The 15764-nt window shown below is 37.5% G+C and overlaps 1 protein-coding gene across 5 annotated transcripts in view; it reads right to left on the minus strand.

Moving 5' to 3' along the window:
- TMEM131 (transmembrane protein 131) overlaps positions 1 to 15764 on the minus strand; it is a 237339-nt gene that overhangs the window by 158785 nt on the left and 62790 nt on the right. For all 5 annotated transcript variants that reach the window (XM_074403805.1, XM_074403800.1, XM_039478717.2 and 2 more), the window contains exon 2: positions 10502 to 10563. In XM_074403805.1, the coding sequence (XP_074259906.1) occupies positions 10502 to 10563 (62 nt within the window). The remainder of the gene's footprint in view (positions 1 to 10501; positions 10564 to 15764) is intronic.

The raw sequence follows: 15764 nt of genomic DNA on the forward strand, positions 1-15764 counted from the left end.
GTGTGGGGGAAACGGCATAAAAGAGACTTAAGAGACATATCAACCAAATGCAATATGTAGACCTTGTCTGGATCTTGTTTTGGACAAACCAAATGCAAAAAGACATTTTGGAAGCAGTAGAAGAAAACTGAACACAGACCAACCAAGTTTATATGATATTAAGCATTCTGGTTATCTACTGCTGCATAATAAATCACTCTAAGGTTTAGTGGCTTAAAAGAACAATTTATTCTCATTTAATGTCTCTTCTGTGTTGCAGTTCGGTTACATGTGATTTCAGGCTGCATTTATCTGAAGGTTCAAATGTACTGGTTGCCTAAAATGGCTCATTTGCATGATGGGAAAGTGATGCTGGCTGTAAGCTGGGAGCTCAGCTGGGACTGCTGACCAGAAGACTACATGTAGCCTCTCCATGTGGCTTAAGTTTCTCACATCATGGTGACTGAGTTCCCAAAAGAAATGCTCCAAAACTGAGAGGCCTGAGAGACCCAGATAGAAGCTGTCAAGTTTCTTACGATTTAGCCTTAGTGGTACAAAATGTTCTGTCATACGGCATTAGTCAAAATATTATTATTGTTCTACATAGTATGTATTCATTTAGTTATCTATACACTTAAACATTTTTAATGTTCTTTATTCCTCTGCATTTCGGAGCTTCTAAGATCATTTACCTTCAGGCTAAAGACTATATTCTATTATTTCCTTTGCACAAATTTTCTGATGACAAATTCTCTCCATTCTTATCTATTTAAAAATGTCTATTTCACTTTCAGATATAAGGAATATTTTCATTGGGTACAGAATTCTAGTTTGGCAAATTTTATTATATTATTTTTGCCTTTTGTTGTTTCAGTTTATAAGTCAGCTGTCAGGTTAATTCTATCTTCTTTGAAGGTCTGCTCTCTTTTTCTCTGGTTGCTTTTAGAACATATCTCTTTGGCTTTGATTTTTTCTTTCTTTCTTTTTTTTTTTGAGATGGAGTTTCACCCTTGTTGCTGAGGCTGGAGTGTAACGGTGCAATCTCGGCCCACTGAAACTTCTGCCTCCCAGGTTCAAGTGATTCTCTTGCCTTAGCCTCCTGAGTAGCTGGGATTACAGGCATGTGCCACCATGCCCAGCTAATTTTATATTTTAGTAGAGACAGAGTTTAACCATGTCAGTCAGACTGATCTCGAACTCCTGACCTCAAGCCTGATCAGGAGGTCAGGAGTTCGAGATCAGTCTGACTGACATGGAACTCTGTCTCTATTAATCCACCAGACCTGGATCCACCTGCCTCAGCCTCCTGAAGTGCTAGGATTACAGGCCTGAGCCACCATGCCTGACCTGGCTTTGATTTTCAATGTATTTTCTATGAACTGCTCAGATCTCCCTACAAGGAAGAACTTGCCGTTCAGTTGTGAAAAACACCGTTGGCTATCAGCCTCTGCCTATAGTGCCTTTGGGATCAACTGCGGCGTTTGAGGTAAGGCCAAGTTCTTCTTGGGCTACTCCCAGACAGTGAATGAGCATAGCAGGTGTACTAGGACCTGGCCAACTCTACCCAGTACAGGATGCTTCCAACAGGCAATCATTGCTCCAGAGCTCCCTACTGCATTGGCTAAGATTCTGCATCACAGTCTGAGACTCTCCTTGCCTAATTCTGCTTTCTTCACTTCATTTTTCACAGGCAGTAGCACTCAATCTCTTGCACTCCTAACTCTGTCTCAGGATCTTGTTGAGAATTCAAACTGACGTGACAAAGGCTATCTTGGGTGGGGGTAACAGAGTGGGCAGTGAAGAAAAAACCGTGTCTAACTGTGAAATAGTGAAGGTTTTATTTCTGAGATGGGGAAAGTATCAAAGATTACTATTAAATACCAGTATATTAACATCATACTGGCTGTAGCTAGTAAAGTTAAGGTAAGAAAAAGAAAGGATGGAAAATGTGATAGTTGATTTTGGTTGTCAAATTGAAGAAATAAAATGTCATCGAGCTCAGTTTATGATAGTTTATGGAGGTTGCTTAAAAGCATCTAGAGATAAATTATTAGAATAAATAAGTAATTTAGCAAGTTATCAGGATACATAGTAGATATATTAAAGGCAACCACATTCCTACATTTTATATTGAGCCATATGAAATTGCTACTTTTATAGATCAATAAAGGCTGGGCATCAGCAATATGCTTCAACCTAATAACCACAAAAAGCGAGTATTTTGAAAAGATGTCACTTAACGATAGTATTAAAAAATACCAAAGACCCAGGAATAAATCTATCGAAAGATGTTCAAGATCTTTACAGAATATAAAATTATTAGATAAAGAAGACCTAAATAAGTTGAAAAATATACTGTTATCAGACTGTCAGACTGAATACTGAAAATTCTGAGAGATTTTTAATTCTTGTAAAATTGATCCTTGGATTCTGAGTGATGCTAATAAAAACCGAGAAAGAGAAAGAGAGAGAGAGAGAAAGAGAGAGAGAGAGAGAGAGAGAGAGAAGCTAATTGAGAAGATACATATGAAAGGCAAAGGACTAAGAATAACAAAGACATTACTGAAGGAGAACAACAAAGTGTTAGGATTTGTTCTATCAAATATCAAAATTTTAAAAACTATAGTCATTGGCTGGGTGCGGTGGCTCACACCTGTAATCCCAGCACTTTGGGAAATTTAGGCTGGCAGAATATGAGGTCAAGAGGTAGTGACCATCCTGGCCAACATGGTGAAACCCTGCATCTACTAAAAATACAAAAATTAGCTGGGTGTGGTGGTACATGCCTGTAATCCCAGCTACTCGGGAGGCTGAGGCAGGAGAATCACCTGAACCCTTGTGGCAGAGGCTGCAGTGAGCAAAGATCGTGCCACTGCACTCCAGCCTGGTGACACAGAGACTGTCACAAACAAACTATAGTCATTAAAATTGTGACACTGGTATTAGGATAGACAAATAGACTGAAGAAATCCAATACAGTGCCCAGAAACAGGCTCATACATATATGGACACTTGATTTATGAATCACGTGTCACTGATGGATACGAGGGAAAGAAAATACTGAAAAATATTCCATAAAGGATACTGAGACAACCAAATATAAGGAAGAAATAAAATCTTGACTTTACGCTGGGCATGGTGGCTCACGCCTGTAATCCCAGCACTTTGGGAGGCTGAGGCGGGTAGATCATCTGAGGTCAGGAGTTCAAGGCCAGCCTGGCCAACATGGAGAAACCCCATCTGCATTAAAAATGCAAAATTAGCCAGGCATGGTGGCACATGCCTTGTAATCCCAGCTACTTGAGGAGCTGAGGCAGGAGAATCGCTTGAACCTGGGAGGCAGAGGTTGCGGTGAGCCAAGATCGCACCACTGCACTCCAGCCTGGGCAACAAGAGCGAAACTCCACCTCAAAACAAAACAAAACAAAACTTGACTTCACATCAATAACAAAAATTTATTCCAGATAGAATCTGAACTAATTGTGATAGGCAAAACAATAAAATTCTATATTATAAAAGGTAATACAGGAGAGTATCTTCATGACCTTTGGATAGAAAAACATTGAACAGGCTGGGTGCGGTGGCTCAAGCCTGTAATCCCAGCACTTTGGGAGGCTGAGGTGGGCGGATCACGAGGTCAAGAGATTGACACCATCCTGGCCAACATGGTGAAATCCCGTCTCTACTAAAAATACAAAAAAAATTAGCTGGGCGTGGTGGCGTGCGCCTACAGTCGCAGCTACCCAAGAGGCTAAGGCAGGAGGATTGCTTGAACCCGGGAGGCGGAGGTTGCAGTGAGCCGAGATCACGCCACTGCACTCCAGTCTAGTGCCTCATGACAAAGCAAGACTCTCAAACAAAAAAGAAAAAAAGAAAAACATTGAACAAGACACAAAATAAAAAAGATTAACCATAATAGAAAATACTGACATACTGAACTTCATTAAAATTAAGAATTTCTGTTCATCAAAAGTCACCATTACATAGGCCAAAAGGGCAATCCATCCAGTGAGAGAAGCTATTTTCAATATCTATAACCAATAATGAACTCATGTAATGGAACTGATTTTTGTTACTGGTGTGAGGTCAGGGTTCCAACAAAGAGCTTATATCCAGAACTTATTAAAAACCTCTATAAAAACAACAGGAAAAAAAGATATGTAAACCAACAGCAAAATGGGTAAAAGACTTAATGGATGTCACAAAGGAAGATATCCAAATGGTCAAGTAAACATGAAAAGTTGCTCAGCTTTATGAAGAATCAGAGAAACGAAAATAAAATGCCAGTAAGAGATCATTAGCCATGCTCCAGAATAGAAGGAGAGAAGGAAGAAAACACTTTATGAAGTTGTTGCAGAGGAATTTCTGATGATGGGGTTTGTAAACTGAAACAAACACTTTGGAAAACTATATGCATTATCTATTAAAGTTGAAGACACACATACTCTATGACAGTGGTCCCCAACTTTTCTGGCGCCAGAAACCGGTTCCATGGAACACAATTTTCCATGAATGGGGAGGTTGAAGAATAGTTTCGTAACACAACTGTTCTACCTAAGATTATCAGGCACTAGTTAGATTCTCATAAGGAGTGCACAGCCTAGATCTCTTACTGTGCAGTTCACAATAGAGTTTGCACTCCTATGACAATCTAATGCCACTGCTGATCTGACAGGAGGCAGAGCTCAGGAGGTAACGCTCACTTGCTCACCCACCACTCACCCAACACCTGCTGTGTAGGCCCATTCCTAACAGGCCACGGACAGGTATTGTCCATGGCATGGGGGTTGGGGATCCCTGCTTCTCTATGACCCAACAACTACACTCTAATCTCTCAGAAAAAAATGCTTTGAATACATGTATTATGTTCACTGAGGCAGCATTATTCTTAATAGTCAAAAACTAAAAGCAACCAAAACATACATAAACAGAAGAAATAATACATTAATCGGGGGCATATCCATATAATGCAATACTATTCAGCAACAAAAATGAAGTAACTACAGTTACACTCAACACATAATGCTGTGAATCTTAGAAACATAATGCTGATAAAAAGAAGCCAGGAAAAAAGAAATACAAACTGTATGAACTTCAAAAAATATGTGACACTGTAGTATTTAGAGATATATACTCAGATGTTAAAATTACAGGGAAAGGCAATTATCATAAAATTTAGGAAAATGGCTAACTTTATGGGTAGTAACTGAGAGAGCTTGAGGAGAAGCTTTGGAGGGTCCTGGCCTGATTTAGTTTTTAACCTGGGTGGTGGTTATACAGGTGTTTGTATTACACTCCCTCTCCAAATTTAAGTATTGATAGGTAAATTATAACTCACAATAAACACTTTAAAGAAAAAAATAAGTTAATCAAAATCAATTACTCTTTGCACAGTCTTTGGAAGAGGGCTCAATATAGGGTCTCTAATTAAATGGTTAGAATTCCATTTATAAAATATGGCTTTTGCCGGGCATGATGGCTCATACCTGTAATCCCAGCACCTTTGGGAAACCATGGCAGGCGGATCACTTAGGGTCCAGAGTTCAAGACAAGCCTGGACAACCTGATGAAACGCTGTATCTACTAAAAATGAAAAAGTTAGCTGGGTGTGGTGGCGCACACCTGTAATCCCAGTGGCTGAGGCAAGAGAACTGCTGGAACCCAGGAGGCAGAGGCTGCAATGAGTTGAGATTGCGCCACTGCACTCCAGCCTGGGTGGCAAAGCGAGGATCCATCTCAAAAAAAGCAAATAAAAAAAATAAAATAAAATAGGACTTTCTGTAAGTTTTAAAAGACAAAATTCGGCCAGGCATAATGGCTCAGGTCTATAATCTTAGGATTTTGGGAGGCTGAGATGGGAGGACTGCTTGAGCCCAGGGGTTTGAGACCAGTCTGGGCAACATAGTGAGACCCTACCTCCACAAAAAAAAATTAAAAATTAGCCAGATGTAGTGGCATGTGCCTGTAGTCCCTGCTACTTGAGCTTGAGAGGCTGAGATAACAGTGAGGCATAATTATGCCACTGGCCTCCAGCATAGGTAACAGAGCAAGACACCATCTAAAAACAAGACAAAATTGTTTGTGTTTTCTACAAACATTCTAAAGCTTGCTTTCCAAAATTTTAAAATTCTGATCATTATTCTGGCAGGATAGTGAAAAAAATACAGAGCTAGCTTTTTTTCTGACCTTTATCTTCCTAAGAAAGTTAGATTAGAGGATGAGCATGGTGACTCACATCTGTAATCCCAGCACTTTGGGAGACCAAGGTGAGAAGATGGCTTGAGGCCAGGAGTTCAAGGCCAGCCTGGGCAACATAGAGAGACCCCTGTCTCTATAAAAAAAATACAAAACATTAGCTGGGTATGGTGGCACATGCCTTTAGTCCCAGCTACTCTGGAGCCTGAGGTGGGAGGATCAGGATCACTTGGGCCTGGGAGGTCAAGGTTGCAGTGAGCTGTGATTGCGCCACTGCACACCAGCGTGGGCAATAGAGTAAGACCCTGTCTCTATGACCTGTGTGGTCAGTCAGCTATGGAGCTCTGTATGCCAGCCAAGCTCTGATTGCTCTCTGGTCCTCCAAGGTCAGGATGTGGGGGTCCACTGGCCCTACGGGGACAGGCATGCATGCTTTACCCCAGGGCAGCTACTATTTCCCACATCTCCCTGCCTGTGTACACTTGGCCCCTGCCCCCATCACTACATCCTACCACCTATACAAGGGGACCCTCGGGTACCGTGCCATCAGGTGCTGGTGAGGCTCAGGTTGAGTTCATTCCTGTAATGCCCACAGGGCAGTAACTGTCACCAGGAATTTTTAAAGCTCTCAAGGTGATTCTAATGTGGAGCTGGGACTGAGATGCTCCAGGTTTTGAGGACTTTGGCCAAGTGCACAGACCTCTTAGAGGAGTAATGGCTGGGCAATAATGGGGGCTTCCCCCACCACTTTAGCTCAGGACTTGCAACCCCCCTTTTAAAATAAGGTGCAAAATAAATTTAAGGGACTTGAACTTGGAGAACACTTTTTTGTAGCTGTTGAGACAGGATCTCACTCTGTACCCTAGGCTGGAGTACAGTGGCATGATCACAGCTGACTGGAGCCTCAACCTCCCAGGCTTAAGTGATCCTCCTGCCTCAGCCACCAGAGTAGCTGGGAATACAGGTGTGTGCTACCATGTCTGGCTAATTTTTTGTACTATTTTTTTGTAGAGACAGGGTCTTCCTGTGTTGCCCAGGCTGGTCTTGAACTCCTGGACTTAAGCGATCGACCTGCCTCAGCCTCCCAAAGTATTGAGATTACAGGCATAAACCACTGCCTGTGCCCCACCTCTATTTTTTTTTTTTTGTTTCCCAAAGAAAGATTAGGAAGCAGATTCAGGTTTATGAACAGATTGTGCCTGTAAATGAACGAATCTTTTGTTATTCCATTTTATAACCTTTCAAAGAATAGGTTAGGAAGAGCCAATCATTCTAATCAGTTAAGATGGGAATGATGGTTTGAGATAATTAGCCAGGGCATCCTATGGTTATAGGATTAATGTGGATAGGATTAATGTTATATCGCCTTAATGTGGATTTCTTCTGTTGAGATGCAGATTCCTCAGAGTGTGTGTCATCTTAGGAATTGTCTGATCTTTATGTATGCTAGATGATAAATCTGAGTCCAGCCAAACAGGAATGACAATGGCCAAAGCATCAACTACAGAAAATATAATCTACGGGGGTTATAATTTCTATTCATAACAAGTGGAAACCCATGGACTATTTGAGAGAACTGCACATGCATCATGCCGTGGAAATTTTTGAAACTAGATATGGTGAGTATGGTACTTACTGGATACTGGATTCCTGCTCTAGCAATTGAGTACCATGGAATAAATTATTTAACTTCCATAAACTTAATTTTCCTTATCTTTAAAAAATAAAAAAATAAAAAAACAGTTAATCTTTCTGGCAATTTTTTTTTTTTAAGGTAGAGTATTGTTCTGTCACCCAGGCTGGAATGCAGTGGCTGAAATGTAACCTCTGCCTCCCAGTTTCAAGTGATTCTCCTGCCTCAACCTCCCAAGTAGCTGGGATTATAGGTGCATGCCACCATGCCTGGCTGATTTTTTTTTTTTTCTATTTTCAGTAGAGATGGGGTTTCACCGTGTTAGCCAGGATGGTCTGGATCTCCTGACCTTGTGATCCACCTACCTTGGCCTCCCAAAGTGCTGGATTACAGGCATGAGTCACCTGGCCAGCAATTTTTAAAATTTATTTTTTACTGACTTCTTATCAGTTGATTTTGAGGATTAAAAAAAAATTACTATGAGCCAAGCCACATGAACATACATGAATTTCAGATATGAGAAAAAATGTTCTTGGGCAAAATTCACATTTTAAATAATGTAAAACAAGATTGTTGCTTTGACACTCTCCCTGCTTTAGCTTAAATTTACATTAGAGAAAAGATACATATTCTGCTATAGAAATGCTACATGTACACTTTTCTGTTCTATTTAAAAGAGTTAAATCCATTAGGAAATTAGTCAGAAAAAGATAATATTATGTCAAAATAAAAATTGTGGTTTCTGAGAAAGTCTTCAACATTAAAATGAACAATTTTACATATATACAAAAGGGTCTTATATTCCGCTATTTAGGGGCCATATATACTATAGAGCGTATCAACATGAGACATTCTGCAGGAGTGTTAGTGAGGCTTTTTTGTGGCTGAAGTAATCAATTGATACTATTTGCCCTCAACATCTTTCTAGACCAAAATCACCTTTGCCACAGAACTCTGAGGCAACCAAGCTCATGTCCAAGCATTTGGGCAGATCCAAAGAGTATTAGTGAATCACATCCTAGCTCACAAGCTTTTCCATAGCCAAGTCCATCTAGATACAGATTAGCAGCCTCCCTCAGCAAAAATATAAATCATGCTCCAAAATTTTTAGAATGGATTATCAACCTGCAACCTAGATATCCAGTTCCTAACAGACACAAATCCTTCATCAATCAATAAAGGGCAGCCACATTTAGGGAATTTCCCAGAAATTCAGTCCTGATTTGCCTGCCATCCAGACAGATCTGTTTACAACCATCTAAAGGGAGATATTTAAAACATCCAAAACATTCGTTCCCAGAGGTTCCTCAAGTTCTCATCATGAAACAGATTAAAGAACTAGAATAAAGAGACTAAGGTCATTTTTTTAGTAGGAAGGCTTTACAAAATTAGAGCTGATTATATTAGTTTCTATTCGGTTTTAAAATATACAAAGCTGACTCTAGGGAAATACAATGCGACCACTGTCTATTAGGTTTCTCAACATTTCTTTCGTAAAGATAGGAAGGATAAATTTAAAAATTTAGAAGAAAAGTTTGTCTTGCAAAAGACTTACTAGTTTCACTGCCAGAGAAAAAGATTCTAAAAATCCGTCACTTGTTTTCTTCCTCTCTTTGTCTGGCTTAATGTATGAAATTTAATCTAAATGTATGCTAAAATGCAAATAAAAATCTTGTTCCATGTCCCTAGTATAATTATTGTCTCTACTGTCTTGATCTAATTTTAATTTTTACTTTCCTGCCTTTATTATAAACAACAGGATATATTTTTCCAAAATTATTCAGGTAACTTAGTTATAAATAAATTAAAAATACTATAGGTAGTATCATGTAATAAAGAGACTAACAATCACATTTGGAGGGAGTACACTGGGATTCTAGTGCCAGTCCCAGTACCACAAAGTCATGGGATCTTGATCAACTTTCCTAATCTAAACATTGTTTTTCCTAGAATATAAAATTAATTTAAAAATTATCAGTCATGCTACCAAACAACATGTTACTTGAAAAACAAATGTTATCATTACAAAGTTATTAAGTAAGGACAAGCACAAAATATGCTAAAAGCTTGTAAAAAGGAGGAAACACCTAGCCATAAGAAAGCAGGGGGTTAGTTAAGATGGCATTTACTATCTCTTTTAGCGCTCAAATTCTCAAACTCATTTTTAGCTGGGAAGCCTGAAATTGGCTTCATACTGCTATCTAAACTAGGTCTAAAAGGAAGGAGAAGACATTTATTAGATTACACTTTCAAATTTTATGTATATTTAATGATGTGACTTACGATAACAAGTAGAAGTATAATATAGGTAAAATCTATAGTACTTATCCTCTCTAGAGAAGTTATCTTCTAGATAAGTATTTTTAGATCCTCTATCTGAATTCACACTCAGAGAGCCTCTGCTCCTGACCTGACCCTTTCTTCTCAGATCCACAGGCACACACACTTGCCACAGACTGATGATGTATTTATTTACAAGGTTTTAATACCATGATGAGTTTGCAATTTAAAGAAATATTTAATCTAAAAGATAACTAAGGTGGTTTTTATATTACTAATGACTCTACCAGCCTATCTTCAAAGATCATAAAATATATTTCAGATAAACTAATTATATTTTTAAAAGAAAAACAATAACCAGATATTATTCAAGACTTAACAATAAAATAAGTTTTCAACTTAAAAAAAAATTACCTGTAGTAGCCCTCCATCGTCAAAACGCAGTACTTCTATTATGCTCTCTGACTGAATGAATGCTGTAAAGAAAACAAAACATATCATCACTCATGAAAACTTTAATTTGATTTCCGTAACATCTTTTACCTTAAAATTAATTAATACAATTTTATATTTAAAAATAGACTCCTTAATGGTGATGGTTAAAAAGAAAAATATGACTTCAGGATTTTACAAACTATGAAATATTTTAAAATAAAACAAATAACAAAGCAACTTCAACAACCTACAGGCTATATGCATCAACTTCAAAATATCCATTACTGCTACATTATGAGAAAGCACAAAATAGTCAAATTCATCAAGATGCAGCTAATTATTTTCCCTGATAAACTGAAAATATCAAAAGCATACAGAAGATTACTAGAGTATTATGTTTTCCCCAGGAAATGATCAGCTGAAATTCTGTATCATCTGCTCTTTTGTAGCGATGATATGACCTGGGATCAACAGTCAAAGGGACTTGGTGAGGAAGTGGGCAGGGAAAATAGCAAAAGATTATTCTGATCTAAGAAATAGAAAAATGCAAAGGTAATATATTTAAAAGCTAACATAGTTATACCATACAATCTGGCAATCATGCTCCTAGTATTTACTGAACTGATTTGGAAACTTACATATAAAAATCTACATACAATTCCTTAAAGCAGCTTTATTCATAATCACCAAAATCTGGGTATAGTCAAGATGTCCATCAAAGGTGAAGAGACAAGCTGTGGCATATCTATACAATGGAATATTAGTAAAAGAAAAGGCTACATACTGTATGCTTCCAAGTACATGACATTCTGGAAAAGGCAGAATTATGGAAATGGTAAAAAGATCAGTAGTTGCTAGGGGACTGGGGGAGATGGGAAAGGTGAAATAAGTAAAGCACAGATACATTTCAGGGTGGTAAAACCATTCTTTATCAAATTGTAATGGTGGATACAGGACATGATGCATTTGTCAAAACACAACTTCACAGCACAAAAAGTAAATCTAAATGTATGCAAATTTAAAAAATCATTTAGGAGATTTTTAGGGGGACCACAGGATGGAATGCATAATATGACAAAACAATTTATTTATATTACACATCAATGAATCAATCTTACTGAAGTGGGGTGGGGAGAGTGTTCACCTAAGTAACTCTGGAAATGAGTAGAATCTATAAGACTAAAGGCAAAAGGAGCCATACATACGCACCGTATTCTCGTTGATAATGCTTTTTCCCATGGGAGTTTGGGTTAACCATTCTGATGCTACTATATACGTACACTGAAATCAAACAATTAAATACAAAGTTGATGGATACTGGGAGCCAGGTATCTCACTGTTGGAAAAGCAATTTATATAGAAACAAGGGGCGAGGCCAAAATGATCCAGGTGGTAATGGATGAGAGCCAGTGATATCAATATGAATTCATGTTTAGCAAAACATATAAATTATTACATACATATAGGAATACTTATAGATGTGTCTATTCATGTGTTAGTACACATACATGTATTTCCTTGCTCTGTCAACTCTAAGGGCCTAAAGGAATGACATGCCAGTACAAAGAACACAGCTAGAACTCAGATCTTGTGTTCTAATATTATTTTCCAATAAAAGAAATGAGGGCTTCCTGGAGTAATGGCTGATTTGAGGACAGAGGGCAGGAAATACACAAGATGAGAATGGAGCATCCAGCAGTGCAGAAAAGCAAAAGACGAAGTCCACCCAAAACCTACACTGATAGAAATAGGGAAAGGAAAGTAAGAATCAATAGAAAAAGCTCCCAAATGACCAAAGCTGAAACAATCTGAGCAACAAAATGTAGTATTAGATGCAGCTGAAAGTATAAAATAAATATCCATGAACCCATACTGCTATAAATACGTGCTGAATAAATGGGAGAAAAGGGGCAAATTTCCCATGTAGAAGAATTCCAACTTATGTGATATTTCATTTGGCTTAATACGGAATTCACTGACTCTCATTTGTTGGTCTTTTGGGATTCAGGGACAACACTCACTGTCCCACACATATACCTGGCTGTTCCAGTATAACAAAAGCAAACAGTCAAGCAGCAGAATAAGATACTAGTTAATTAGATTACAATACCTATTTGAATAATGTTTTTTCTGCCTGCCAAGCATCCTTTTCTCCTAAGTTTTTAAATCACATCCTGATTTTATTTTGGGAAACTCCTGTCCTCCATTTCCTGTGTTTCTCTTCAATGACAGTGCCGACCTGCTCCATCTACTTCTATTCATTCCTGGCCAGACTGTTGCATACAGAGAATATTCAACAAATACTGAAAGCATGAATGATGTCCCACCTTTTTGCTCAGGTATAATAAGCACTGGCATTTGTACTCACTGATGCAAATGACCTTTTTCTTGTTATGTTATCTGCAGTCCTGGCTTACAGTGGAATTTCAGTATCAAACAATCCAAGCGTCCATCACAGATGAACAGATCAACACGGCAATTACATAATGAAATATTATTCACCCACAAAAAGGAATAAAATTCTGTTACATGTTACAACATGGATGGACCGTGAAAATATTGTGCTAAGTAAAATAATTTAGAGAAAAAAAGGCCAAATACTGTGCTTCTACTCACATGAAAAATCTAGAATAGGTAAATTCACAGGGACACAAAGTAGATTAGAGGTTACTAGGCAACAGGGTAAGAGGAAGTGAGGAGTTGTGGCTTAATGGTTACCGTAATGAAAAAAGATAATGGTGGTGTTTGCATAATATTGTGATTCATGCTACTGAATTTTACACTTAAAAATAGTTATAAATGGGGAACTTTATGCTACATACATATTTTTTAAAATTACAGAATAAGTCACTAACTTAGACCAAAAAATTAAAAATACTACAAATTGAACCCAGCAATGTTTATATTATGCATCATGACCAAGTGATCTGTATTGAAGGTATGCAAGACGGACACCAAATTCAAAAATTGATCATTGTAACTCACCCCTATCAACCGGCTAAAAAGGAAAAATACATGATCATATCAATTGACACAGAAAAAGTATCTAACAAAACCCAACACCTCTTCATGATAAGAACTCTGAACAAGATAGGAGAAATGCAGAACTACCTCAACCTCAACCTCTAGGTAATATCCTTCTTATTGGTAAAAGACTGAATGTGTAGGCCCTGAGACTGGGAACATGTCAAGGATGTGCCTCTCACTCTATTCAACATTGTGCTAGTAGTTTCCTTAACAAGGCAAGGGGAAAAAAAAAAGAACAATACATTGGGAAGGAAATAATACTCCTTGATTGAAGACTACACACTTGTTTATGTAAAAACCCCAAGGACTCCAAAGAAAAATCCTTCTTAAAAGTAATTAAGTACATATAACAAGGTTGCAGAATACAAGGTCTAAATCCTAAAATCCAGTACATTTCTACATACTAACAATTAATATGCAAAAATCAACATTAAAAACATAATGCCATTTACAACTACTCCAAATAAAATGAAGTACTTCAGATATAAATCTAAGAAAGCATGTACAGGACACATGTACTGAAATATACAAAATGCTGACAAAAGAAATCAAAGAAGACCTACATAAAAAAGACACACTATATTCATGGATTAAAAGACCGAAAATGTAAAGATGCCAATTCTTCCCAAATTGATCTGTGGGTTTAATGTACATCCTATAAAAATCCCAGGATGATTTTTTTGTTGTTGATAAGCTTATATGAAAAATTAGATAGGAACAAACCCTAGGAGTGCTAAAAACAATCCTCAAAAATAAGAGTAACATGGGAGGAACCACTGTCTTCAGGAACCAAGACAGTGTGATGCTGGCAGAGGGACAGACACATAAATCACTTGCAGAGCATAGAACACCTAGAAATGGAACCATATATGCCTCACTGGTTTTGACAAAGCTGCAAAAGCAAATCATTGGAAGAACAACTTTTCCAACAAATAGCACAGAAGCAATGAGACATCTATAGATAAAAAAATATGTATTTTAAAGAACCTTGACCTAATCCTTATAATTTATACAAAAATTAACTCAAAATACATCACTGCTCTAAATTTAAAATGTAAAACTATACAATTTTTTTAAAAGGATAAAGAAAAAAACTTCAGGATCCAAGGTTAGGCAGTCTTCCTAGAATTGACACCAAAAGCACAATCCAGAAAAAACAAAAATGACAAATTGTTGTACCCATCAAAATTAAAAACTTTGCCCTTCACATGACCCTGCTAAGAGTATAAAAGGACAAACTACAAAAAGATATAAAATATTTGCAAACCACATATTTAACAACAGTCTAAAGATCTAGGCTATATTAACAACTCAAACAGAAATGAACAATCCAATAAGCAAGTGAAAAAATGTTCAACATTATTAATCATCAGGGAAATGCAAATAAAGCCACAATATCAGAATGGTGAAAATGAAATACCCATTCCTATCAAAGTATCAACATCCTGGTTGTGACTTCATAGTATTCCTTGTCAAGATATTGCCATTGGGAGGAATCAGGTACAGGGTACACAGGATCTCTCTGTATAATTTCTTATAACAGTATACGATTCTAAAATGATCTCAATAAGAATCTGTATTAAATAATGAAATAGCTAATAATAAATTCTGATAATTATTTCTACCTGCTCAACAGTTTATCTTCAAAACATTTTTGTAATAGTAATTATGAAATGGGTTAATATTTATAATATTAAGATAACATTTAATTTTAGGACCTACATGCCAGTATGTTAACTTAATCAACTGGTTTTGATCGCAAGAGTTGAGAATGGTTTGAAAAAACAAAATAGTACAGGAGAAGAAAAAAAGCAACAGAGAGTACTGTCAGTGAAAATGGCAAAGCTAGGAACATTTGAAAATTCTCTCACTCTGTAACAGGAACAAGAAAATTGGCAGCATCAGAATAAACTTTCTAAGAACTCTGGCAATTAACCAAAAGCTGGCAGCAATCTCCAAAAGCTTGCAGCAATCCATGGAGTGTTAATGCATTTTTAAAGAGCTGAATCTCAACAAGAACAGTGACATTTGTGGTATTTAACTTCTCTATTCCCATTGTCTTCTCTCCAGCTCTGTGACAGGACTATAACCAACAGCCCAATCATAGTGAAAACCAGCAGCCTGACAGACACTAAGGGTGGCAGAACTATGTTGGAGTTCCTTGAAAGCCCGATTTCCAGAGAACTGTCTTTATCTGACAGTCCCAGTGAGACCC

This window comes from Saimiri boliviensis, chromosome 1 (assembly GCF_048565385.1).
Source record: "Saimiri boliviensis isolate mSaiBol1 chromosome 1, mSaiBol1.pri, whole genome shotgun sequence".
NCBI classification, from domain to species: Eukaryota; Metazoa; Chordata; class Mammalia; order Primates; family Cebidae; genus Saimiri; species Saimiri boliviensis.